General features: G+C 55.0%; 6 protein-coding genes across 6 annotated transcripts; all 6 read right to left on the reverse strand.

The window, feature by feature from the left end:
* Positions 1 to 3,321: 3,321 nt before the first annotated feature.
* CkaCkLH20_07566 (homeobox domain-containing protein) lies at positions 3,322 to 5,284 on the reverse strand (the record flags this gene model as incomplete). The annotated part of the gene is made up of 3 exons (XM_038890283.1): positions 3,322 to 4,610; positions 4,665 to 4,876; positions 4,938 to 5,284. 3 exons carry the CDS (start codon positions 5,282 to 5,284, stop codon positions 3,322 to 3,324), a joined length of 1,848 nt encoding a protein of 615 aa, XP_038744333.1.
* A 10,035-nt stretch (positions 5,285 to 15,319) lies between these two features.
* Positions 15,320 to 15,664, reverse strand: CkaCkLH20_07567 (uncharacterized protein; the record flags this gene model as incomplete). Its single annotated transcript, XM_038890284.1, has 1 exon — positions 15,320 to 15,664. One exon carries the CDS (start codon positions 15,662 to 15,664, stop codon positions 15,320 to 15,322), a length of 345 nt encoding a protein of 114 aa, XP_038744334.1.
* A 3,557-nt stretch (positions 15,665 to 19,221) lies between these two features.
* CkaCkLH20_07568 (uncharacterized protein) lies at positions 19,222 to 20,540 on the reverse strand (the record flags this gene model as incomplete). The annotated part of the gene is made up of 3 exons (XM_038890285.1): positions 19,222 to 19,706; positions 19,809 to 20,300; positions 20,459 to 20,540. 3 exons carry the CDS (start codon positions 20,538 to 20,540, stop codon positions 19,222 to 19,224), a joined length of 1,059 nt encoding a protein of 352 aa, XP_038744335.1.
* Positions 20,541 to 21,160: 620 nt separating this feature from the next.
* On the reverse strand, positions 21,161 to 22,435 carry CkaCkLH20_07569 (uncharacterized protein; the record flags this gene model as incomplete). Its single annotated transcript, XM_038890286.1, has 1 exon — positions 21,161 to 22,435. One exon carries the CDS (start codon positions 22,433 to 22,435, stop codon positions 21,161 to 21,163), a length of 1,275 nt encoding a protein of 424 aa, XP_038744336.1.
* Positions 22,436 to 23,411: 976 nt separating this feature from the next.
* Positions 23,412 to 25,813, reverse strand: CkaCkLH20_07570 (uncharacterized protein; the record flags this gene model as incomplete). Its single annotated transcript, XM_038890287.1, has 4 exons — positions 23,412 to 23,532; positions 24,317 to 24,644; positions 24,994 to 25,337; positions 25,446 to 25,813. The coding sequence occupies 4 exons, from the start codon at positions 25,811 to 25,813 to the stop codon at positions 23,412 to 23,414; spliced, it is 1,161 nt and encodes a 386-aa protein (XP_038744337.1).
* Positions 25,814 to 26,187: 374 nt separating this feature from the next.
* CkaCkLH20_07571 (uncharacterized protein) lies at positions 26,188 to 26,710 on the reverse strand (the record flags this gene model as incomplete). Its single annotated transcript, XM_038890288.1, has 4 exons — positions 26,188 to 26,298; positions 26,363 to 26,452; positions 26,527 to 26,602; positions 26,664 to 26,710. The coding sequence occupies 4 exons, from the start codon at positions 26,708 to 26,710 to the stop codon at positions 26,188 to 26,190; spliced, it is 324 nt and encodes a 107-aa protein (XP_038744338.1).
* Between the last annotated feature and the right edge of the window lie 277 nt (positions 26,711 to 26,987).

Genomic DNA, 26,987 nt, shown 5'->3' on the forward strand with positions numbered 1-26,987 from the left:
TCTCTTGGCAAAAAGTCAGGACGGAGGGCGGGAGCCAGTAAGTGGCCGTGGAGGATGCCATCACGCCCAATCATGAGGTCAGGAAACGAGCTTGTCTCCGACTCGGCTTGGCGCATCTCCCGCACTCGCCTGCACTGCCACTGCCGCTACCGCTATCGATGTCGCCCGCCGTACGAGGTCGCAGTGGCAGTATCCCGTACACATCACCGAAGGACGGGAATGAGACATGACACCCGACGCTGACACCGCCCGGAACTGCTGATGGACATGATTGACCTCGCCGTTAGCCGGAGGGGAGGATCCAGCAGGGAGGTGGAGGGAGGATCGCGTGCATGTTGGATTGGTTGGTTGGTCTGATTATGTGCACCTCCAGACTTCGAATTGACATCAGTGCCTCCTTCCACGGCGCAGGTGGCAGGGCAGGTCTTGCCCTTTTCGAGCTCTGCCAACAGCAATTCTTCGCGTGCCCCGCATGGAGGACGTCATTGGACGAGAGAAGAAAAGAAAAAGGGAGCAGGTGCCAACCCCCAAGAAAGCAGGGGCCACGGCGCGGCACTTGACGCCCGCGGCATCCGTCGATTTTCCACGTCGTCTTTGCGGGCAAGTGCACTCATCAATGCCATTGTGTCCACTCCAGCACTCTAGAACGTCGTGATAGGAAAGGGCGACGTCTTGGCAGAGAGTCAGAGCCCTTTCCCCAACTCCCAACACACTTTCTTGGTTTTGTTTCAATCCAGCATCGAGTTAAAACGTTCATTTAGCTCCCAGTACGCTTACATGAACAAGTTCCCAACAACCGTTGGACGTGATAATACGAAAGGCAACTTTTAACTGCCTTTCCAATCCGTCCTGCATCCCGCAGGGCCGCGAACGACATTCTACGTCCGTGCCCCAGCAGACGCGACGTCGGACGAACGTGGCTGCTATTTAATGCTCGCAGGGTCTTCCCAGCTTTCCCGCAGAACGAACGAGATGGGCAGAAACTCTAAAGAACGCGAGGAAACGCGCGCCTGCATATTGAACGAACTCTGGAAGGATCCATCGCATTGCACAGAAAATAACCCGGCACCCTTATCTCATTTCCAGAGCAGGTTCCCAGATTAAAGCACGCGACCGCACGAGCAACTTCCGCGAGTCCCGGCGTGGAATATCGGTCTCGAAGACTTGATTCGGAGCCGAGAATACGTACGGAAGCAGTATTCGACATCCGTGCCTCAACTCGTAATCAACGTACAGAATACCCCCAGCACGGCACCAAAAGTCCAGCGGCCTCGGACCTCGTGTTAGCGGGCCCTTCACTCGCCTCCATCCGCCACCACTGGACGTTTCCCGGCACCGTTCGTCAACGACCCCCGGCTGGCCGGTGGTTCGAAATCTTCCAGAGCTTAACTATTCACACAATGTACGACTGCCTGCTACGCACAGAGGTTTGATGGACTTTACGTGCCAAATAGGCAGACATCCAAAGCACGACTATGCCTTTAACTAGCGCTTGCCTGATGCGACGCTGGCGTCTATCCATTTCCATCCCAAAAATTGATGATGATGATGAGACATTTCACAGAATCCAACATAAGCCTGCAACAGTGTAATCCGTGCCACCTCCCGGGCAAGGCTGAAGAGAAACTGTCCAGCGTCACCAGGCATCATCCTCTTCGTGACACGACCTGGCTGCGGCCCCGTGTCGTGTCCTAAGCCACCCATCACCCATATTCGCTTCCCACGCGCGCGCGCTCGGCCCCAAAGTAGACACCTCACTCCCCTCAGCCTTACGAGCACAAAACCCCCCGACCACATATTTCACATCTCACGATACAGATTCCCGATTGGGAGCCTCCGTCCACAAAATCACATACAACGGAACGGGTCCCACGTGTGAAACGTGAAAAAAAAAAAAAGAGACCACGGTCAGAAAACGACCGTCATATCCGTCCCGTCCACCTGCGGTACCGTTCAACACCAAAGTCTGGTCTCTGGTCTGTTCTCGTCTCGGCCGCCCGGACCATTCTCCGCCTCCAATACGTACTCTTCCGTATTGTACTCCCACCGGCTCCGATCCGACTCTGCAATCTCGCCTCATCAGGCCGTTTCGCCAGACGAGAGAGAGCAGAGAGCCGCCCCCGGCTGACGGTCCGCACCCCAGAGAACGATCTCTCGGCACCCGCCGGGCCCCATCACTTCTAGAACATCCATCTTCTTCGCGGGCGTTACATCGTCTCCAGCTGTCACAGCCGCATTTGATGGAGAAGAGAAATCACTAGTTGTGCAGATCACAGCGTCACAGCGATGGTCTAGACCAGATGGGAACTTGATGTAAAAGTGGGAAACAGGGATTTGATGCCCGTCTTCTGTCTCTCTCTGTCTCTTCCTCTCTCTCGACTCTATCGTCATTTACTTACAAGGCCGACCGTCTCTTTCGAGACACGGCCGGCCCAAGCCTCTCGCTGCCGGGCCGCTATACGGCGGTTTGTTTCCCATTAAACCGCGCCCAATACGCAGCCGGCATACAGCACAAAAATCCACCAAGTTTCCCATGTCCCCACACATATCCTTCAAACCAATAAAAAATACCCGAGTAGAGGTAGACCAGAAAAGTTGTGTGTCGGAGTTGAATATCTCTTCGCGCAAAAAAGTTTGTTGTTGTGTGTTTGTGACTGATTAAGAACCAGGAAAATCCCAAGCCACCTGGGCTTTTCCCCATTTTCATCTCCAGACCTGCGGCCAAGACATCTGTGATTCATGAACGATGACAGAAGAGATCGGTAAAAAGAAGTAACAATGTGCAGCGCAAGCCAACCGAAGAATGAAGGGGAAAGGATTATTAGGTCGCCATGCCGTCGGGTCTCGGCGCGGACCGGCATGGCGGAAGGTGTGATGATGACGAAGGTAGGAAATCGACAGGATGACCACTTTCGCAACAAAATCAGTTTGTTCGCGACAATAAATGACTCGAAATGGTAGAAATAAATTTCCAAGAAAGTGCAAGTGTACGATCGCTTGTGCCAGACATGCATGATCGAGATTCCGAATAGAGGTATCGTCATGCAGATTCGTCGTGGCCGATGGATGAAAGTAGAGCGAGAGCTGACTCAAACATCGTAGTCATCGGTGTGTCGAAAGTAGACCAAGCGCAACCCATTTGGTATATATCGAGCTCCTCAACGCCAGCTGTGAATAATCAAGACAAGCAACTCCCTCGTTCCTCCCAAGTGCTTTTTCCAAGCATGTCGAAGCCTCTCCCTGTTGTATGTACGCCGTATCCCGCAAATATCCTGAACACCCGTTGACCAAAAAGACGCTGCAGGTCTTGGTCTAGAACACTCAGTGGTGCTGAGGCACCTGGGACATGGAGTCAGGTGACAAAGAGTTGGGGTCCACATGGTCGAACTGGACCAGCTGGTTCATGTCGAGGTCGGTTTGGCCAGGCTCGACGAAAGCAGGGGAGTGCGGGTGCATGGGCAGGTTGATGGTGTGCTTCGAGTACATCTCGTTCAGGCCAGTGCCGTCGTCGGAAACCGCGCAGGAACCGTTGTCACCTTGGGGGTAGATGTCGGCGGAAGCAGGTCTGCCGAGCATGGACAGGGGCGGCGACTGCTCAACGATCGACGGCTCGTGATGGCTACCGAAGGACAACGGGGAGACGGAAGGGGGAATCATGTTGTTGGAGGGGTTCGTCATGGGAGAGAGGAAGGCGCTTCCGTAAGGAGTGTTGTAGTTGGACGTCGGCAGAGGGCTGGGCTCAGGAGGCTGGGAGAAGAAGGCCGGGCTCGTAGGGAACTCAGACGGGGAAGCGGTCGTCGCCGACATGGGGTACTGGCGCATGTCCAGACCGAAGCCAGCCTGGGTGTCGATTCTCAGGTTGGGACCCAGACCGCCAGGCTGCTGAGGCACAGGAGCGTGCAGGTAAGGACCCGGAGTCTGAGGAGCGGCCATCTCGCCAGGGTGCTGAATGTAGAACGAGGGCATCGGCGACTGGAGCATCGAGAAGTCGACAGCCATGGGGACGGAGCGACTGCGCTGTCTCTTGTGGCCAGGGCCGCGCATGCCGGGGTGCATGTTGTTGATGCCCCAGGACTCCTGGAACATGCCAATGTGAGGCTGAGCAAAGTTGGGCTGCGAGGAAGGTCTTCCCGTGGGCGAAACAGGGGCGGAGACGGAGAGAGCGTGCTGCTGGTCGATGAAGGGGTGAGGGTTGTTGCGGTTCATGAAGGCCTCGAGGGAAACGAGCTTGGCCAGCTGACCGCTCAGGACCTTGGGGTTGCCGCCAAGGTGGTGAACCAGGCACTGAGAAGCCTGCTGGTCCTCGGTGAAGTCGCCGCACTGGAAGAAGCCGCTGGCCTGGGGAGAAGAGTCCATGAAGAAGTTGGGCGGGCGGTTCAGCTCGATGACGATGCCGCCGGGCTTGTTGGGGTCGCCCTCCTGGTTCTCGAGGAAGATGTTCTTGATGTAGGCGAAGGGGTACTCGATCTTGTAGCCAGCCTGCTCGTTGTTGATGTAGTAGGTCATGGTGCACTTGTCAGGGGAGTAGAAGATGATGAGGTCCATCGTGTTCTGTCCGACGCGAGTCCACTTGCCGATGCTGAGGGAACGGCAAGTAAGGTGGTGAATCACTGAGGCTTCCGTTAGTAAGTCTCATGTCGTTGTGATGCTCCTGGGATACTTACAAACTTTGCCCTGGCCGCTCTGGTCGCCGCCGAGGAGCATGCTGTTGTGGCCGTAGGGAAGGAGTCCGGTGCGGCCGAGGAATGGACCGCCCAGACCCTTGCCAGATTCCATCGCCTGCATGGCGAGGTAGGCGCGCATGGATTCGGGGATGGAATCAATGTCTTCACCGGTCTCGAGACTCTTCTTCGCCAAAAGCTTAATCTTGGCGCGTCTATTGGGCAAGTCAGCGGTGCTATTCAAGGGCGCGCCACTCAGGGGTTACGATGTCATACCTGTTCTGGAACCAGATCTGGACAGACCTTTCGGTCATGTTGATTTCTTCCGCTATCCGCTCACGGACGGTGGCCGTAGGGGTCGGGTTCTTGTTGAATTCCACCTCGAGGGTTGTGAGCTGGTCTTGAGTGGCACGTTGCCTCTTCTGGTTCTTCTGCTGCTGGGTCAAGGTGCTCTTGCGAGGCGGACGCCTTGACTGCGAAGAGGGCGCCTGGCCATTGGCGGAAGTCGGCGAGGGGGTGGAGTTGTTCTTGTTGGCGGAGGAGGGAGTCTGAATAGACTCTTGGTGAGTCGCAGAGCCGGGAGTCACGGCCAGACCCATGGGGCTTTCCACCTCGGTATCCATGGCGATGATTTACTCGGGAGTTCGATCGGTAGAGGATTGGATGAGAGTGATATCTCGGTGGTGTTGGTTGTGGTGGTGGTGGTGGTGGTGGTGGTGCGATTAGGATCAAGGGACGGATGATCGAGGGAAGGTCTCGGTGTAAGTCGCGTCCGGATGGTTGATGGGGGTATCGAGAGTCTTGTAGATTCTCGAAAGATGGGCCGCGAGGCGGTGAATAGTTATGAAGAAGGTCGGTGCTGTAAAAGCTAGGGAAGGTAATGAAGGAGCTGTGAGGCAAGGCAAGGTATGCTAAGGAGCGTGGTACAGGATCCGGCAGGGGATTCTGAGGTTCGAGTTGTGAATAGTGTCGGTTCGGATTGAACGAAAGTGGAAATTCAACCAGACTGATATGAAGGAACGTAATGGAATACCCGGAAAGGAGTGACGGGATTCAGAGAAGTAGTTTATGGTTGAATTATTCAAGAGAGTGACTGTGAAAAGGAAAAGGAGTGGGGGAAAGGAAGAGAGGAAGGGATTGTCGTGAACGACGAGGATGACGATGAGGAGATGATGAGAAGAAGGAGGGATGGGGGCAAGAGAGGAGAAAAAGGAAAAGGGACAGACGGGCGAGGCGGCGGGCTCCAGAAAAAAAAGGGAACAGACGAACGAGAGACGAACGAACGGTGCCAGCCCACCCTGTCTCCTCCTTGTCTGTGAGCGTTGTCTTTTTTTCCTTCCACAGCTTCGAGAGAGAGAGAGTGAGAGAGAGGGCCAGTCCAGTCCCGGGACCAGAGCTAGGAACCAGGAGCCACACCAGTCCAACGAGCGGGCGAAAGAGGACGTGGAGTGAGGCGTGGGCGTGAGGTGGGCGTGGGTCGTGGGTCGTGGTGTGGGTGTGTAAGGTAAGGAACCTTGGACGAGGTGGACTGGACCGGGGGAGATGCGATGCCCTGTGTGCCTGAGTTGTGAAGGCGAGCAAGGATCGAGGATGGGCGAGGGATGGAGGGATGAACGACGTGCTGTGTGTGCAGCGGCGGCTCAGCATCCAGTGAGAGTGGTGTGTGCGTCGTGGAGAGAAAAAGGTGAAGGTACACGTAAGTACCGCATCGTCTTCTGTCACCCCCTTTTTCCCCATGATGCCGGGGCCGGGTACTTTGAGGTCCATCGTGGGTTCGAAGGTGTGGGTTGTGGAAGGAGAAGCGCGACGCGGACTGGCCAGAGCTTGACGGGGGCCAGGCCAGGTACGCGCCGTTTCTCATTGGTCGCAAAAAGCCACTTCTACCGTCCGCACCTGTGGCCGATGAACGACGAGGTACGTACCCTCAGAGTTAGCAACCTTCCAATTGCCCTCAAGTGGTAGTGGCATCCCCGGTCACTGTTAGCTTCCATTCCGGCGTCTCTTCTGGCTGTTGGAGCGGGAGCCTCTCCTTTAGCTTTTCTCTGTCTCTGAGTGACTGAGTCTCCTGAGTTCTCCCTTTTTTTTTTCTGCCCGTGGCTCACATTCGCACACCCACACCGCTTTAGTTGTTGGCCGTCGGCCTCTGCGGTTCGGATATAGATGCTGATAGGAGATATCCCATCCAACCAAGGCCCTGCTGCAGATGCATTTGATGCTGATGCTAGTGCCGGACTGCATCTGGAGGCCCAGTGGTTGTTCCTGAAAAGGTGGGGGAGCAGAAACATTCGGCGGCAGAGGAAAGTCAAGTGAGGGGCCTGTCCTGGCAGCGGCGGCGGCGGGAGGATGGAAAAGGAGAGATTCTCGCACGTAGGTACGTGATGCGGTACCTGTCCACGAGACATAACTCTGGGTCGTCGTTATGCTGCCGTGGCCGGATATGCGTATACGTACGAGGATGAGCATAAGACGTCTCGTCCGTCACGTAAGCCACCAAGTACGGAGTATTCAGAACATCAATCGCCAACGTGTTTCGCCTCGACTTTGCCCTGCCCTCGTTGCCTTCACCGTCTCGTCAATGTGAGGTGCGAATCTGTACAAACAGCCGTACTGCGTAGCCAGGGAGGCTGCCGCTGACTGGAGCGATAGTTTCGGCATCCGCAAAAAGACTCGCATCCTAGGCTCTGGAATCCCCATTCTTTTTGGGGGCCGCTCTAGGAGGACTCGGTCATGGAAGCGACGCGGATCTCCTCTCGCGGTCCGTCGACTCTCGACTCTCGACTCGACCAGCATCATCGGAGGTCTGACACGGTGTTGGATGGCTCGCTTTCGTGCTGCGTGCGCGCATATCACAGCCCACGGTGGGACGATTGACGGATGGCCCATCATCCTGGACGAGTCGAACATGTTGACTTGAGCCGGGGCGCTGCCTGCGGTTGGTGGGCTGTGTGGAACACGAACGGGCCTGTGGGTTTCTGTCAGGCACAAGAAGAGGAACAGGGACAGGCACAGGGATGAGGGAGGGCAGAGGTCACGTTCAGAGTTGAGGAGGGGGAGCAGGAAGAGGAAGAGGAGGGGAGAGGCTGACGTTTACCTTACGGAGGTAGAACCACGACGATACCAAGCGGATACCTCGCGAATCAACGGCGCCGGGGTCTTTGTCATGCACAAAGGCGTCAAACGGGGGCGAAGCCACGGCCGTCTGGTCGAAGCCGTTTGAGCAGGGGCATGTTTCTGCATGTCCCTTGCAAGTACCGTATGAATATTCCGTGCTGAATAAGTGTCAGCATCCTCCACTCACAGTCTCACTGAATTCTTCCGTCCCGTCATTCCTGTCGTCCCAACTTTGAAAAAAAGTCAATGCCCCCAAAAAACCAAAACCAAATCCCGACCGTTATCTCGTCCCGACTTAAGACCTGCACGTGCAGGGTGAGGTGGAAAATGCAAGTGCACCTTATCCAGCCAATCCGTCCGTTCTTTCCTGCTCCATGCCATCCCACTGGACCTCATCCCGCACCTTCCAGCCGACTGGTGCTGAGGTGCCAGTGAGGTAGGTGCCTTCGCCTGGAAGGCAAAGGCTGTGGCTGCAACTGTCACTGTCCACACTGGATCCTTCCTTCCGTCTCGCTTCCTCACATCAGCAACCTTGAAACCAGGCTTCCGTCGTCGAGGACCACCAAAATTCGTCATGTGCAGCCGTTGATCGGCCTAGCTAGGGTTACTACTGCCTGAGGCTAACGGAAGACGGTCCATCGCGGGAAGAGCGACCATCTAGAAGCCCACAGTAGATGCACTTCACCAGGTTGGCTTACAGAGTAGAAGCAATGGAAACCATCCGACGCGATATCCGTGCAAATACAGTGCAGCAAAGATGGAAAAGGCAGCAGCAGAAGGTGGTGGGGTCCAGAGAAAACGTTTGATCCTTGACCCTTGCTCGTTCGTCCAGTCTTTCCAGTGCCAAACTCTCTCTCGCCGCGTCGTCCAGAGAAGTCGAAGTCGCGCCTTCCCTTCAACTGCAAAAGTCTTTTTGCATCACCCACTGCACCTGCGCCTGCATCTGCACCTGCCTCCGGCCTGCATTGCAGTTGCCAATTCGAGTTGGGAGCTGCACCGGCCACATATCGGCGCAAGCGCACCTTCTCTGTCTGTCGTCTGTCTCGGCTCTGTCCACTCAGATGTCTCTTGTTCCTGGCGAGTGCGATCCATGTCTGTCCTCTCCGCCCCTCCTTCTCACTCACCCACCCACACCTCACCTCGCACTGCACACGCCCCCAATTGGAGGGCTGAACTGAACCCCAAAGACGCGTCGCCTCTCCCCAGAACCGTGTCATGTACCAATCTCCAAGTACCGTCCACGATACCGCAGTATACCTTACTACTGCCTACTTTGTATCCGGACACACACAGACACGCGCACAAGCGACAATCCACCAGATGATAGATCGAAGCAACACCCGCCTGTCATGCTGTGCCACAACCAAACAAACGACCAACTACGTAACCCTCCGACAGCTGCCATCTCCGTCTTCGAGCAACAGTCATCGTGACCCAGGCCAGACGAACCAGGACAGACAGACGTCACATACCTGCTGTCGTGCACCGTTGCAACTTGCGCTGCCTGGTACTGATCCCCGTACGCGGTACCACGCGTGCCACGCCTTCGCCTGCTGAACGCCACCCAGCATCTTCCCCGTTCGACTTCCCCCAGCCTGGATCTGCAACCGGCCGTTTGCACCCTCTGCCTCCCGTCTGGAAGAGGGCATTCGATGGTGGCAAAGACGTTTGGTTCGTTGATGCCCGCGCGGTAAACACCAATGTCACAGCATCCCAAGCACGTCAACCACGCACAACGAACGACCCATTACCTTTTTGGGTCCCGCCAGGCGCCCGCTCTGATGCCGCCGTCCTGCTTGTTTGAGCCTCCACCTCGCAACGGATCGTTGGATTTGGCATTAGCCTCTCGCCTACCTCAAAACTCAACCTGCCAGCCACCAGCCTCGCACTAGCGCCCATCACCGAGTACAAGCTCTCGCTTCACTCGCCGGCCACAGCGAACACCAGAACACTGGAACGCAGTACTACGTTCAAGTCGACGACACGGCCTGTTGGCCCGTCCAAGGCCAAGCCAAGCCCGAGACGAGCCTGGCGGCAGCGCGAGAACCACACAATACAAGCACCAACCCTCGCGCCGGGCAAGACATTGACTGCCCGGTTCTGAAGATCGTCGTGGACCGCCTCAATGGTCGTCAGGTGACTGAAGCCGTCACAACGGCGGTTTGCGCGCCATCCCATGTTATGACAGTCGCTTGGCTCGTTCGCCGCCGCCCACTTGACCGCGGGGCACACTTCGGCGCCCCTCTCCGCCTTGACCGACCTCCGTTTCCGCTCGGCTTTTTATGATTGATTGATTGATGGCTCCTTGACGTCGTCAGTGCCATGGGGAAATTTCACGTCATGGCGATGCTGCCCGTCCGAACGCCAGCGATGCTCAAATCTCGCACCTGGCGACAAGATCCATCTTCTCAGGCCATCACGTTCCTTTCTGCTTGCCCTTCCATTGCGAGTGCCGACATTGGAGACCACAAAGCTTCTGTTTTGAATGGGCTTAGGGCCGTCGGCGCGTTCTGGAACCAATGGCCAGGCGTCAGCTTCCACGAATGGCATGTCGGGGAAAAGGGGTCACGCCAAGCCGACCTGGCCCGCCTCAAGCGGCACTGCACCCGCCGACCTCACGTCCGAGCCTTGTCCATCCACTCCGCCTGCGAAAGCATCACGCCCAACCATTCCTCTCAAGGGATGCGATGGGGTCGCTGGGCATCTTTACATACGAACGCGGGACGATGACTTTTTGTTGCGGATAAACTGCATGCGAATGCCTTTCGACTCCCTTGGACGCCGAATCTGCAGTTTGGAAACGTACCTCCGCCGGGATGCGAATAACAACGCGCCCGACTGATCGTCTCGCCATTCCTCCTGGCCGCTCGAGGACGAAAGGGATGTCTCAGACAAGATCCCGTAGGACGTTACAAAGATCGCTTTACACGCTCGAAGACGTGTTACACACTGCGAAGCGTTCCAACAAACATCCCAAGCCCAATACAGCTGAGCTCCGCGCCCATGGTTTGTCGTACAGCCGTACCTGAGCTAAAACTTCCAGCCGGTCGTGGAATTCGCGCCTTTTCTCCCTCCGTTGCTCCCGTATCTTCCGTCGGCAGGCCGTGGCTTCAAGTTGCCTTAATCGTCCTCCAAGGAAGTGTGCTCCTCGGCCAGGCTGGTGGAGAGTGCAACTGCAGCACCTCTGACCTCGTACCTGCAGCAGCGTCATGCAAACCCAGACACCATCAGAGTCCCACATGCGCCAGAGACACTGTGACACGGCGCTAACCACCTTTCATCGTTCAACCCGGCCCCATACAAAAAAACATCCCACAAAATCGCCGGGGATCGGCCTCAGCACCGGTCTGTCGAGGCAAACAGTCCTTCATCGCCAATCCGGCGCAGTTACTCAGAGCGCTTGTCAGTGGCAGCGGTGGCATCTGAGAAAACGTGAGCTTTCTCTGCCTAGGCTTCTTGGTCCGACCGCAGCCAGGCATATCTATTAGCTTCACGGAACTAGCGGCTATGGACGATAGAATGAGTCCAAACTCTTTGGCGATTAAGCGCTCCGCAGAAGCCCGTTGTCGCCGACTCCGTCTTCCCATGTATCCGTACCTGCAGACGGGACATTCCTTTCGCGCACGCCTCGATGCGCCGCTAAGGCCAAGCTGGGCATTCTAGGCGGCCACAGGAAACTTCAAACCACCCGAAATAGCAACACCAACACATCGTTAGGACGTTTCGAAAGGGCAATCATGACTTCACCGCCGTAGCTGCCCAGTTGTCTCCATGGGCATATTTCCTTTTAAGATGTGCAGCCCCGGCCGACTCAGAAGGCCGACTATTCAACCAGACAACACACATGGGAACCTCTTCGTCGTCGAGGAGCAACAGGAGGCTGTTCTGACCATGTTTGCCATGTACAAACGAGCCGCGCTGTGCGATTTTATGCCTCTATCGACGCCACACCAACAAGTCTACGGGCATCGGAGCAGACTCCTCGTTGAGCAATGAAAGTCACCTGTATCCGTTGCGCATGACGGATCGGCTCCGTTTTCCACAATAAGTCTCGTGGATCTGCACAACGCGCGACGGTCAGCACAGTGTTGGAGGAACGAACGAAACTGTCTCGAAGCCAGCCGGTGTCAAGGTTCCAGGTTGTCTTCAACGAGGCCCGCTTTTACCCCTGAGCGTTGGTGTCGGTACCTTGCAGCTTCGCAGGGGTTTTGCGGCTAACCCTACCAGTCTCTCGACGCTCACCAGGATCTTCATAAAACAACATTCATCATTGGACAATTCCACAGGAGCTTGACTGAAATAGGGATGGCCAAAGATCGCCGATGGAATACCTCGTTGGGTTAGTCGGGGGCCACTTCCAGAGCACCTCAGGACTCAGGACAGGCAAAGGGAGCAGATGGGTCTTGTTCTAACTTCGTTGAGGTTTCCCCTGTTTTTTTACGCCTCTCACGCCTCGGTCGAGAGTCCACTTGGTCATCCTCCCGTGGTGGCCTCCGTCGAGCTTCTTCCATCTGATCTTTTCTCTTCCCGCCTGTGGTTCTGGTCGGTGTCCAGTCCTAGTCCCGGTCCGGGTCCGGCCCCGTTCAACAACTGTCAGACTAGAACCCTGGACCACGGCCGCTGGGCTTCCTCCGCAGAGTGCCGACCAAAAAAGACCCTGGGGAAGACGGAACACAACGGACGTTACTCTCTAACGGGACTGTTGCCGCATAAAGGAGAACAGAACAAACAGTGAGACGATGACGAGAAGCATTCTCAGGGCTCCGTGCGCTGTTGGTGGGAGATCGTCGTTTTGCAGTTCACTGGCTTCGGGTCCCGACGATTCAAACAATTCTGCTACTGACTCAGCCACAAGGGCCAACGATAGTCATCGCGCGCAGTAGCATCCACTACGGCCTGCCTGGTTGTCGACCCGCCGCCCATGGTCATTGAAATTCGTGAGACCGCTACGGGACTGCTCAAAGGCGTTGCCCGGGGTCCGTTGCCTCCGTTGCCAGAATCTCAACTGCCTGTCTGGTGAATTGTTCCAGAAGGACGGTCGAACATTCGAAGCTGAAGCCCCCCGGCCGTCTCCCCTGGTGCGCCCCTCCCCCTATCTTAGGCCTTGCTAGGCAAGAGCTCGCTTGCCAGGAGCCCTTGGACGGGCAGTCTTCTCGTCGTTTTCTCTGCTGGACCCTTCCTGGATAACACGCAAGATCGTCGCAAGAGGTAGACGACACAAATGATAGGCGAGATGTGCTTCTGGCATCGTCCGTGTGCCTGTGGCACAAATACATGCCACGCCAGATGTGGAGATAGGTCACTGACAGCTCGCCAGCTCGCACGTGTGGCTTTGCAGCGTATCACTATCGAATTGCCACTTCACTTCACTTCACGCTATTGCTAACAACTAGTTGAACTGCAAAGCTGACCTTTCTTCTTGCACGGACGGCTGGTCGCTCGAGTGTCACCAACTTGTTTGGAAGGTCGAAACATGAAGGCTTTCAACAGCTCATAAAGCTGACACTGCCAACTTGCGTTGGCATCGCGAACGGGCATGAACGAGACTTGCCTCGACCGTTGATTGCAAGGCTAACAAAACACGGTGTTCCATCTGTCATGCCGTCAGATCCCAGGTGCGTGGGCTGCATGATCACAGACCACATGAGAGCCAATAGATAGATCGATTCACCTTGGCCCCCTATGGAGGCATGAATGATCACCGTAACAGTCCGACAACAACAACTTCGACGCGTCTGGACGCGTTTCCTGTGTTTGCTCCCCACAACATCACGGCTCCAGCAGAAACATATCTGCAAACAGGCACGAGTACCCGATCGTTACTGACGAGGGGTTTCTCTCAGTTATTCCAAAAGACATCGATTCAAGTGGTCGATATATGATCCGAGGCATTGCGCAGGAGGTCAGTGTGCGGTCCGTCCCACTGGGATCACTCAGGCCTCGAGACCGAGAAAACCGGCGAACTTCAATGCGCAATCTGCAGGCAATCGACGTGGCAGCATCCGCGAAAAGCACGGAATCGTCAATCTGACAAGTTCGAACATGGCCACCCAAAACTGCCGTGACACCGGGCCAAGCATTCCCAATTGAGTTTGCTGAAACCGACCAGGTCGTCGCTTCTTCGACAAGCATTGCAAGCATCACGGAGAAATTTCCGAGCGAGCCTGGTTCCCCGCTGCTCGAGAGAGGAGGGTTCGAAAGAAGCAAAAGAGACACCAGAACACCAGTCATGCACCGACACCGCTCCGCCGCATTGTTTTGCGATTCGTGGCAGAGGACGTCCTCCCACAAACCTCTTCGTGCTGTGCTTGGGCCTCTAGCATGATAGGGAAAAGGGGAGCCACATCGGCATTGCGGCGGTGGGCCTTTGGAGGAGAGTCTATGCCGGAGTGGTCCCTGCCGTTGTCTGTCTGCGACGTCGTGCAGCGTTCCCCCCTCCGTACGAGATCGCGCCCAGGGCTCGCCCAGAGATCGGCGCTAGCGTTCGTCTGATGTCCCCGGCCCTCTCCGAGACGGGGCCCCTGGCCAGCCTTCCGATGGCAGCTCAACCGGGACGGAGCTTGTCCGCCGAGATGGGGCCTTTCGGGCCAGTCTCTTTGCTTCCGGGCTGACCCAACCTGAACGACTCGAACCCGTCTGACTAGCAATGACTCGACCTCGCCCCGAGGTTTAACCAAAGACGTCGTGACGACTGGTTTCGGCCGTCAGGTTACATGATGCACCCGGCTTCCCGACATCGACGGTCCGTCGAACCCTCCTTTACATGCGTCGTGGACCACCTTTCGATATTACATGCCGCTGGGATGGCGTTTTCTGAGTGACTCGCCCTTTCAGCACACATGGCTCTCAGAGTATCTCGAAAACGACTAGACCGTCCGAACTTCGAGGGAGCACGGCGCTAGCTGGCATCACATTGCGCCTCATAGTAGATGGGGCTTCTCACGAAGTCGAGATCCTCGGAACCTACCGAGAATGGGACGAACACGCAAATGCTGACGGTGCTCGGCATGAACTTTTGTATTAATGGTGCCGAGACCGACCCGATGCCGCCAAGATCGGATGTAGGCACTCGGGAGTCGTCCATTGCAGTCCGCCTTGTGTGGCCGAGAGGACGGCAAAGTGCCATGCTGCCTTGTATCACTGTAGATTCCCGTTCATTGGCAGCTAGTGCTGCCCAAGAACCCGGCACAGGGCGAATCTCGACGGTAAGTCTATCACTAGAACTGCAAGACAACATTTTGAAATTGATTGATAGATGATAAAGAGTGACGGTTTGCTATCGGTACTAATTCACATGATTGCTCCGTCGTCGTTCTAGTCAGTTGAGTTAAACGCTGGACTACTGCCGAACTCGGAGTCCAATAAAATCCGTTGAAGACTGCCCGCGACTTTCAACTCACTGAATATCTTACACACCACTATCCAGAGATAAATCAGAACAATCCGTGACGCCCCGTTTCCATCGTAAGATCGTCAGCATCAAAGTCAACTCTCCAATCCGTATAGCAACCATCTCCACCTGCCATCAACACAAACACCACAGTAAATCACCCGCTCCGCGACCCGAAGGCCCTGGCCGTCTTCTCCAGATTGAGACAGTCACCCTGCCTGAAGGGGCCGCCGCTCCCGCCGTCGGCGGCCCACGAGGCGATCCGGACGGTCCCGCAGCTGTGCGACGGGTAGACGTCCGCCTTCTGGAGGCGGGCGCCGTACGTCTCGACGCGGAGCGACGCCGTGTCGAGCACGTCGCCGTCCCGGCACGTGTTGTCGTAGACGTTGACCCTCTTGCTGGCGCCGGCGCAGTCCTTGCCGTCGAAGATTGTGATGACGTAGCCCTGGGCGGGGACGGAGGCGAGGGTGAGAGTGAGGAGGAGGGGCTTTGGGAATTGCATGGTTTGCGAGATGGGTGGTGCTTTGGGGAGGTTGTTTGGTTTGGGAAGGAGGTTGACGGGTTGAGGTCGGTGGGATACGGGAGTGAGGTTTTTGACGTGATTGATGCGGGGAGTAAGCGTCCGAAGTTTGCGGGAAACGCGGCTGTCTTACTATTTTGAGTTTTCTCACTGTCGCGCGTCTTGACGATTTAGCTTTCCTCACCGTCGACAATTCTCCGTCTGCCTCGCAAGGCTTTGGACAATTCAAATCGTGAGTTGGTATATCCGGATAGAGTGAGTGATACACGTGATGAGGCCAAGCGGTGAGAGGTTCAGCGAGTCCGTCAGATCTCTGACGTTTGGGGTGAGGCCTTGTGGTTGGACGATGGAAGGAAATTGATCATTTGGGGCGGTTTAGTATGTGAAGGCGACGAAGTGTTGCGGTCGTGAGCGGACGGTGAGGGCGATGGGGATATGTCGGTATGGCCCTCTTGTTCATGTATTCTATCGAAAGTGCATTAGAACCGCGATCAGCGCGGTAGTGTAAGTGTTTGGAGCACTTCGGTGTTCTTCTGAGTGAGATCGGGTTCAATTACTAGAGACTTCCTCGGAAGCATGATGGGAAATAACCGCGTCGGTCTTCTTTGCAATGGGGGGTCTCATTGTGATGTGGTACATGTCGTCCTGGGAAGGAGTCGAGTGAGCACTACCTGGTGCCGGGCAATGGGCTATAAATTGCACTTCGAGTATCTTTCTTTGTCTGTACGGGCAGATACGACTGGTCGACGCGAAAGACAAGTCGGTGGTGGCACGTATACACCGGATTGCCGGTTGTCGTTGACGGTGCACCAGCGGGAGTTGAAACTTGAGGCTGGAGGTTTGAGGATGTGCTTGCTCACTACTGCTGATCACCGTCGCCGTTCTTCGTCTTGGTCTTATTATCGTGTTGTTAATCTGCGGGCGATGTGATGTATATATTCTCCCGTCTGGAGTTGCCTCGTCGTTAACCCAAGGTTTGCTTCGCGCTGTCGAAACCAGTTATGAATATGCAGAGTTGCTGAGTGAGAGCGGCGTTTTCTCGTGGGAGAACGACTCTTTCGACATCTGTGGCTGGAAGCAGTCTATGGTCACATCCGACATCTCATATAAGGCCGCGATGTCCGATAGTGAGCTGCAAGCCAAATGAAAATGTGGGTTGTCTTGGGACGATCATGTCGGTACACTAAGAGGTTGTTGAGAAATAAAGAACGTTGTACGCTCTACGCTTAGGCTTTGGAACTAACCGCCAGGTCTATTCTGCCGACATCGGGGCTGAACTATGTGAACTGGCGATTGTGAAAGTGCGAGGGGCGTCAGTCGTCGCTCGCTGTTACCGCCGCACGCAGAACGACTCTTGCTGATGTGACGGTCATTTCGTTCCGTCCTCTGTTCGGTATCTCTATCATCTTTGGTTATATTGGTCTTATTTGCGGGGTATTAGTTGTTTTGCGCTTTCCTGAGGCTCGGGAAATGTGATGGTAGGGTGACTTGATGGGGGTGGTGCGATTGTCCTGCTGTTGTCGTCTCAGTCTTGGAACAATACCGGTCGTCAACATGATGCTGCTTTGGTCTAAAAAAAATAACAGTCCAAATTAATTCCAGGCAGCCTTATTATAGCCAATAGTAGTCGTATGAAGCGCCCTTTGGGCCACGTGCGAAAGGTGATGTCTATAGGATTGTAGTGTGTAAAAGCAGACATGATGTGTAATTCCCGAAGTTATTCCAACCGGAGGCTAGGACCTGGAACACCAACTAGGCCGCGCTCGTGTTTCGACATCTGTTCTGATTCTATGCCAGGGGCATTGTCAATTTCTTTATATTAAGTCATCCAGCTATGGCCAGGACTCTATCGAAAAGGTTTAGTGGTCAATCTCACCACATCGCCGTGGTAGCCCTCCCTCATACCGCAGATACTTGAGTTTCTTGAGGAGTTGCCAAAATGTCTCTCAACTCATACGACAGACACTTTACCTTCCCTCTTGAGAAGCTGCCGAATAACCTCTGAATAGCATCAAGGCGAAGCTGGACGTTGGAGATGACAAAAGCTAGAGGCTTCCTCTTGCAGGCGGCTGCCACGCTCAGTACCATATGGTTTCATTTCATTTAGCATCACATGAGTGATTTAAATGAATAAACATAGACCAAAGGACAAGCAGCAAGTATTGAAGCTGAGCAGGGTTTCAGAGGCCGAGGAAGACGTCGAGTTTTATATAGCTAAAGAGAAGATCCTGAGATGAAGGCACGGTGAGGTCACGCTTTCTTCTGGTAGACAATCACAGGGAATCGCAGTTGAAACTGCAACTATGAAGACATGCTCGGAACATACAACCGAAGGGGACACGGTCAATTAAAGACAGAGAATCGTTATCAACCAGACACCTCGCTCAGCAGTGAGTCAGGTTACGTGGATGCTGTGACGAGATTCGTTCTGGCTACGATGCATTCTATCGTGATCTGGCATCTCCTTCGTCTCGAACGTATTCAGTGCGTATGCAGAGGTGTGAAGATTGAGGAACATTTCAAAACCAAGACTCTGGCCCCTACGGGATAGGTAGGGTCACGGCCTGATCATTAGGAGGAGACCCGATCGATTTTACCGACAGGTCACGAAATTCGACATCTCATCAGCCGTTGAAGCACCGCGGAAGCTTCAGAGAAGGATCCTGTAATTTATACGTAGTGAAGACGTAGGGGCGAGTTGCTTCCGCAGGACTCAACTTTTCTATCACGTCGAGAGAGCATTTGGCATGGCATACTATATATTTCAGCAACGGTTTGCTACCGGTGAACGGAGAACGTCACAGCGACCTAATTCGGGCTTTGTCCAGCTGGAGGGCAACTGTGCTTCCCGCAGGGTACTTCATCCAGACCAGTTGACGTGCTTGAGACCAGCCTCGAAACTTCAAAGGCACGCCTGAGTACCAAAACCGTATCCCTTCGAGATCTCCGTCATGATCCTTTATCTCTGGTATTTCTGTCTTATTCATGGGTCACATCAAGTGCATCGTCAACAGTTAACTTGCACACAGGCCAGTTCAAGCCTTTACACTGTTGGCGGCCAGGGATTTGACCACCGCCGCTGGTCACTAAAACAAATGAAAGAGGACTCGCCTGTAACTGTTGTCGCCTGTCTGGACAAGTCCCTGACTTGCCCCTCAGTTTATATTAGGGATATTGATTGATGATAGATTCCGCGCTCAAGGCTGTTGATTTACACATGTTGCCACTTTCCAACGAAAACGCTGCGGCGAAGCTATGGCTCTCTTACATCAAGCGTTCATGGCTCGGGTGGGATCCGGGTTTGATGTCCCGTCTGCTCGAATCTTGAGTTCCGTGTTCACTGCGAGCTGCCACCGCTAGCTTGCAACATGTGGTAATCGGAAGCACGGGTCACTTTTGGCGGCCTTCTTGCCCCCCCTTTATATGCCGAGGTCCTGAATACGCAGCAGAATCATAACCACGCCAGCCAAGTAAGCCTTCCCACATGAGGCATATCGCAAATAAATGGACTTTTTACTCTGCGAGTCGAAGGAACAGACTCACAAGTCCTTCATAACCTCGCCCACGGCCTTCCTCGCCATTTTCTTCCTCTGCTCCTCGGGCAACCCGGCGCTCATATCCCTCACAGCCTGCAACTTGCGCATCATACCCTCCAACTTCTCGACCTCTTCCGCATCGAGCTCCCCTTCCTTCTCGTCCGCGCTTTTCTTATCCGCCGAAGCCTCCTCCGTCTTCTTCTTCTCCTTTTCATCCTCACCATCGCTATCCTGATTTTGCTGCTCCTTCTCGAGATTCCAAATCGCCTTCTTCAGACCCTCAAAGTCTGACCGGTCGAAGCCGAAGTCCAGGCTCTCCGGGTCAAAGTCGAACTCGTCGTCGTTGTCGTCTCCCTCCGCGAGCGGTTTCGGTTTCCGCGCTAGCTCGGACTCGATGTCGTCGAGATCCGAGTCGACGTCCGGTCCGGCGTCGGCGGCCCAGTCGTTTGATTCCAGAGCTTCGCGGACTCTGGGGATGCCCATTTTTTCTGTGAGGTTTGTTAGTCGACTGAACCATTGACACAATGTACTGTCTTCCCCGTGATCGAGCGGGTCACAGAGCACAACCCAAATGACGAGGGGAAACAAACCTCCAAACTCGTTCCGCCCCTCATCCTTCTTCCCACCACGCACTTGCACGAACTCCAGCCCCCATTCCGCGCACAGCTCCTCCCACTCCTCCGAATCGCCATCGCCAACGCCGATACCCAGCCCGACGCCGTCCCACGCCCAACCGCCGAGTCCTTCGCGGACGACCTTGCCGACTTCCTCGATCAGAGTGCGCGTCTCTTCCGCGGACGGTGCCGCCGGGGCCGGAACAGCTACCGGATCCGCAGCTTCAATAGCGGGCGGCGCTGCCGAGGTAGGAGACGGTAAAGCAAAGACGATAGCCAAACCCCCAAGAACCGAAAGAACCTCCTTCGCCTCGGGCGACAGGAAAGAGGCGGACCATTCCGACGGCGAGGAGATGAGGTCCAGCCAGATGGGCACCTGGGCGGTGTAGTAGCTGGTCTTGATGTCCAGGACGTGCGTTGTGCCGGCGAGCGAGGTCGACGCGGATTCGGGGATGGCGCCCGTGAGTTCTGTTTCGGGCGTCAGTCCATATGCAGCTCACGGCTTCACAAAAAGAAAGGAAGTAATGTCGCATGCCGTCTCCCACACGTCATGAGAGCTCACTCACACACACACGATGGGCATGGCGGGGCAGAAAGACGATAAGATAAGCGCTTTTCGGACGTACCTTGGATGACTCTGCTGAGCTGCTGCGTCGAGTCGGCCAGCGAGACGGCGAGGACTCGACGCGGGTTCGTCACTTCTGTCATTATTTCTCTGGTTCTTCTTGAGGATGTGGAACGTGAGAGGGTTCTCGGTGTAACGGCGGCGAGAACACTTCGATGGCGAGGTCACGGCCCGAGTTGTCGGGACGGGGTCTACCTAGATTACATAACGCCGAAGGGGTCTCAGCTAAGGTAACTGGCTGCGGCGGGGGGACACCGAGCGGATGTTACGGAACTCCACAGGACCCTAGAACCCTAGGACGGGAGCTGCGGCGTCGTTTCTTTCTTAGTATCTTACTCTGTTGCACATCAGGTCCTTCTGCTGCTTCACGGAATGTCAATCATTTCATATCGCTCAGCAGATCCGGAGAATTCGGATTGAAAGAGATGAGTAAGGTGTGTTTGTTTGTAATTTCTCAGCTAACAACATTTTTTTCGGCCTCGCTACCCATGCAAAACGGGGTATTCTGAAGGAAATCGCAGGTAAGGATCATGATACGTGCAGTCTGGGAATCGTCCGTCATGAAGAAATGCAAAGGAAAAGCAGACACCCTCCGAACCAGCCAAGAACACATGAAGAATTAGCAAAGAAAACCCAACCGAATCATTCCAGCCAAAAGTCGTGAGAGGAGAACCAACACCGAAGAAAACAGCAGAAACGACGCTTAGCAATCACCTCCCCAGCCAAAGTGCCGGTTCACGACATTCATCGCGCTCACACCGGCTCTGACGAGCCCTCTCGTCGTCTCCCCGTCCATGCCAGCGAGGACGTCCTCGAAGCTGGTATCTTGTCGTCCATCGGCGTCTCTGAGGTCCCGCTGGTCCAGCTCGCCCTGCCGCCTCTCCATGATGCCGCGGTAGATGGCCCTCGCCCACATGTTGTACCACTGATCCTCGGAGACGGTGACGTACTCTCTGCCGACTACTTTTCCGGTCTGGGGATCTCTCTTGCGCCTAGAGAACGGCCATTCCGCCTCCACGACCTCGTATCGCTTGGTTCGGAAGAAAAGGTACGGCCAGGCGAAGATCCAGAGGAACGTCAGGTAGAAGAGCCAACGCACCCAGGTCGTGTACCGCCACCGGTTTACGCGGCACGCATTGTATACATCGACCCTCGCATCTTGCACAGGAAAGCTCACGTCGATGCGTCCCCGGTAGTGCGTCGACCGAACAAGATCCTCCAACCGCCCCTTCAACCTCTCGTCCTCATCGAACCCGGTCACCAATCGCGAGAGCGTAAACGTCTTCAGACCCGCGTGCGAGGCGCAGTAGCGATGGCACCACTCCCGCAGCGTAGGAGGCTTACTCCCCTCGACGACACCGCCGGCCGACGACCCGCCGAAGCCCGGAGCACGAGTCGGGAAGACGGTGCCGCGGCGGACCTTTTGGAAGTTGTCCGCGGTGCGAAGCTCGCGCCAGGACTGGCGGGCTTGTATGTCTCGGTACAGGAAGGGCGTGAGATCGAGGCGGAGGTCGAAGTCGACGACGGTCTTGTTCTCGGTCTTATCGTCGCGCTTGCGGACGGACTCGGAGTGGGTGCCGCGGACGCGAACATATGGCCGTGGCGGCAGTTGTGCGAGGGAGGCGATGTGGGATTCGAGGTAGGTCGGGTCTGTGTCGAGACGTTTTGAGAGGTGGATCTCGTAGCCCGTTTCGGCCTCCTTGTAGAAGAGGTTCGGGGAGGCGGACTCGTCTGCGAGGAGGGCGGAGGGGTTCACGTCGGTTGACGAGGGATCGTCGGTGTAGGAGGGCGGCAGGTCGAGGGCTGCAGTGGAGGAGGAAGCGGAGGCTTCGTCGTAGTAGGGGTCATTTGTGTGCATGGAGTAGGCGTCGGCAGGTTGGTCGAGGCGGAGGGCTGGAGGGTCCTTGGAGGATTTGTCGTCGCTGGGGACCGGTTTGGAGGGAGGCAGCTCCGGAGAGAAGGCGCCTGGCATCGACATTTTTGGATTTTGGTGTTGCGGAGGAAGTGCGGAGAGATGGACAGGTGAGTGGAGGAGGAGGATGATTAGAGGCGTGGGGTTGGTTAATCGTTCCTCAAGGATGAGGGTGAAGAACACAACACAAGAACAAGAGAAAACAAAACAAAGGACGAAAGCGAAAGGATGGATGCAGAGAGGAAGGGAAGGAAGGGATGGGGTGACGCCGCAGGCAGAAAGGGAATTATCGATAGGTTCTGGTGTTATTTTGGCTTTTTGCCGTCCGTTCGTTCTGGGCAAAAGCCCAAGGTTCCAGGCCCCAGGAATCTCTGCTGCATCCAGTGGACGTCGGGCTTGGCCATGACTGAGGCCGGTGTGCTGAGGTGCGTTGTGGGTGGTGGCCCTGACAGTGGAGGCAGCCTCGCCCAGCGGCGCAGCATCCACCGAGGGGGAAGACCCCTACCCCTACACTGGACCTCACTAAAACGGCAGCTGCGTGGACGGTGTTCAGCCACAACCTGCGGTAACGTGCCTCATTGACCGCTAACTGGCTGGCAAATATCCAAACACGCGTCTGACCAGTCAGGTGTCAGATGGCCGTCATTGTGCAATGTCACTGGTCGCCCCACACAATCTCCACACGTCGACTCACAGCCACTCGTCGCAGGAAAATCGTCCCACTGTCGAGACGTCGCTCGAGCCACTTGCTCAATGCGATGAACCTGGGCTGGCCGTGACCAGCGTCTATTAGTACACGTATATCTCTCCTGTGGCTATGGGCGGACCGAAAACACCCCTTTCTATATCAGCTATCGTTGTCCCGGGCCGAAATTGAGGTATGCGGCGACTGGGCCGCTTCGTCAGCTTTCTCTGGGCTGCTGATTGAGGACCTCGAACGTCTTTGCAGGAGATCACTAAGAAGAGCTGAGTTGAGCTGAGTTTGCGCAAACTCTACATCTACGCCAAGATTCCAGGAAATCGACAGACGTTGACGGTTTGGTCAATAAGACGCTCGTGTTCGAAAGCCACCAGAGCCGACGCCAACCTTGTCGTTGCCCCCTTTGAGGCTCTCACCCACCTTGCCGACGCCACGTATCAGCAGTGCAGCGAAGAAGAAAAAGCTGGAAATGTGACCGTATCCTGTGCATGATTTCTCAGTAGTCAATATTGATTTAATAGGATGTAGATACCACCAGGAATGCCTGAAGAGCATCACGACCTTGGATTCCCGTGGGACTGGCTTTCTCATTTCTAGGTGCAGGTAGGTAGTCGACGAATGACCGCGACTGAAGTTGGAACACTTATTGAGTAACCCTCAGCTCTATGCTTCAACTGCATAACCATCTCCTGAAGCGCGAGTCGATCCCAAGTACCAATAGTGTAAGGGGGAGGTATGCTATAACATACGATTCCATCCTATGTAGTAGTCTTGGATCAACTTCATTCCAGCGTCCCAATGTATGAACACTCCGTTGGGTTGTCGTCCCAGGAGGGAGTCTCCATGGGGGCACGCTCCGATACCCCAGCTCTGCGAGGCGTTCTTCGCACGAGGCTTGGATTCTACGACATTCCTCGTTGAATCCGATCCACTCCATGATACGCTCGAGCTCCTGGGTGCGCCGCGTATATTCCCAGCCAACACAGAGCGGACACAGATATTCCTCTTCGGGGTCGTGACATACCCAGCGAAGTCCGTCGCAGAGCCTGCATTCGCCATTCTCTACCCGCGCGATGACGTCCGCCACGTCAACGTCGTCGAAAAGAACACCCGGGCGCGATCTCAAGCACTGGGTGTCTATCCGTACCACTGGAGAACTCTTGTCTGGTAGTGAAAAGGGACGACGAAATGCTTGCAGAAGGGTACGTCCCCCAGACCCAGAACAGCTCGCCAAGTAGTCATTCCACCAGGAGACCGTAGACGGGACGGCGGGATGAATCCGGGAGCAGCCCAGTTCCTGCGCCTCCGTAAACTCCCGGCACACGAGCGTCGGGTTCGGGGTGTCGAGGCCCTCGACGGCCTCCGGCACGACGAGGGAAAACGCCAACTGCTCGAAAGCGATTTCCACGATGTCGAGCCACAGTTCAAGGGGCAACGTGGTGTTTCCGTTGGTCGGGCGTATGATGTTGTTGGTCTCGCGGACGAGGGATTCGAGATAGCGTGCACTGAGCGCGAGTTTGTTGAGGACGAGGACCGGTTTCCGCTCGACCAGGTCGTCGAGACGAAGATGAGAAACTGGCTTCATGTTGGGATTTTGGCTGCGAATTTGGAGTTGCATCCAAGTGGAGGGAGCGATATCTTCTATAAACCTGCCTAAGACTTGGTTTTATACACGAACTATTGACCAATCTCCGTTACAAAGACAACAGGCAGCGAACACCTGGAAGGCTTCACACAGGTGCTAGAACCATAGTAGCAGCAAAGCTTATGATGTTTTAGAAGAGAATAGATGCGGCGGCAGTTGGATTCAAAGGCCTAATACGACAAGAACGTGAGAACCAAGAACACCTTAGCTATGTGAAGATACGGCCTAAAAAGCTTCTCAACCTATTCCACCTGCACCGCACATGTGAACCAGAGAAACGCTTGTCCACATCTCTATCAGTCGGCACCGGGAGGCCGCAAGCAGTAAACACCTCGTAGCCATATCCCAGCGTCACACACTTCTTCTTCACTACCCCCCAAGCAGGATCCATCCCGTCGCGCGGGGTCTTTGCGAAGTAGTAGCCGGTACAGCGTGAACAAGGCCGCAGCCCCCGACGACGACCACTTGTCGTCGCCCGTTTTCCGAGGCAGTCGCCGCAATCACCCCCTTCCACCCGCGCGATGACATCCTGGTGCGTGATGCTGGTAAGGAGAACCCCCGGGTTGCTGTCTAGGTAGGCCAGGTCGAGCTCAAAGACCTCCTCGGCTGGGGGCTTGCCAGACCTGGTGATTCGAAAATACCAACGGTAACTGAATATGTAAGACCACAGGCAGGAAATTTCCGAACATGCTTGGTACCGAAATAGGTCCTCCCGGCGCATGTATCCGCACCTTTGGCGGTTTCGGACCTCCCATAGAACCAGTTTGCCGTCGGGAGTGGTACTCTGCGGGACGACGAGGACGTAGTCCGGCTTAAGAGAGCAGTAGTCCAGGACGTCGAGCCACAGCTCCGGCGGGAGCTTGATATGCAGCCTTTTCGAGCTCACCGAGGCGGGAAATCGTCTGATGAGGGATTCGACATAAAGCGCGCCGGAGCCTGATTTTTCGAATAACAGAACTTGTTTCTTGACGGTGAACTCATACTCGCCCAGATCGGCACGGGTTGCAGGGCGAGAGTATCCTAAACCCTTGAGCCAGTCACGAAAAAGCCGCTCTTCTTCTCTCAATAATTTGTCGTCGGGACTATCGTAACGCGTCATGACTTCGGATTCTCTCACGCTTTCTTTGGGGAATGGAGCAAAAGTTCAGACTTTGAAAACAACTCGTTGATAGCTTTTATACATACTGAGAATAAAGTTAAGAAAACTTCCGGCGGGATGCGTGATCCACCATCAACCTTGATGCATACATTAAGTTCAATCCGCTTCTTACTGCATGAGCTTCTTCCGTCGGTTCATTACTGCTTGGAATCTTCCAATGTAGCTGGACTGGTCTTGAACGTCATATGACACGAGCCAGAAGTTGCGTGATCACATAGCAAAAGCCAAGTCAACGAAGACAGTCAAGCGAAGATTGAAAATTTCATTGGAAACCACACTCAAGCGTAACCCAGAACATCTATCGTTGAAACCGTCTAGCTAGCCTTGCCCATATCGGCACCAGAGTTCTTGCAGTAGTAATCCCACTCGTCGCCGCCAATGTGCTTCGCAAGCGAGTTGCAGACCAGCACATCGCCGCGCAAGCTCTTGATAGGAAGTTAGCAAAACATGAACAGCAACGAGTACTTTGAATTGTCTTCGAGTACTAACGGTGGTGCAGTCGGGGCACGTGTCCCATTGCTGGGTGCCGGTGTTGCGTGCCTTGTACTTGTCGCAAGCAACCTGCGTGGCGTCGTTGTTCTGCGGGCGAGGATTTTAGTAAGTGTGTCCTTGAATGTCATGAATTGAAAGTCATAATTCAAGTGATGGCGTACCTCAGGGTTGGACTCGTTGATGCCCTCGAAGACGCGGTCAGCGCAGTATGCGTAGAGGTGCAAGTTCGCAGCGACGCTTGTCTTTCGTTAGCCATTATGTGTTGAGATAGATATTGGAGGAAATGTCGAACACATACCCGGTGGCGCAAGCAACGACGGACAATAGGGCAATGGAGAACTGCATTTTGAAAGATTGTAAGAGGATGGTGCTGCTCCTAAGTGATAGATGAGAGGAAATCGAGTGAATGACAGTGTTGGTTGAGTGTAGAAGATGTGTCGAGAATGGTTCTTATTCCTTCATGCTAGAGGGAAGCGTCTCTATTTATCTTTGGGATACACATATGGAGTTGTGAGTTGCTTGATGGTCTATAGCTATGCTTCCCACCTACATGTACTTATGTCACTCTGTTCGAAATTCATTCAGTTCATTTAACAAATTTTCACTGTATCTCAACCATCAA

Source organism: Colletotrichum karsti (genome assembly GCF_011947395.1).
Source record: "Colletotrichum karsti strain CkLH20 chromosome Unknown Scaffold24, whole genome shotgun sequence".
Classification (NCBI taxonomy): Eukaryota; Fungi; Ascomycota; class Sordariomycetes; order Glomerellales; family Glomerellaceae; genus Colletotrichum; species Colletotrichum karsti.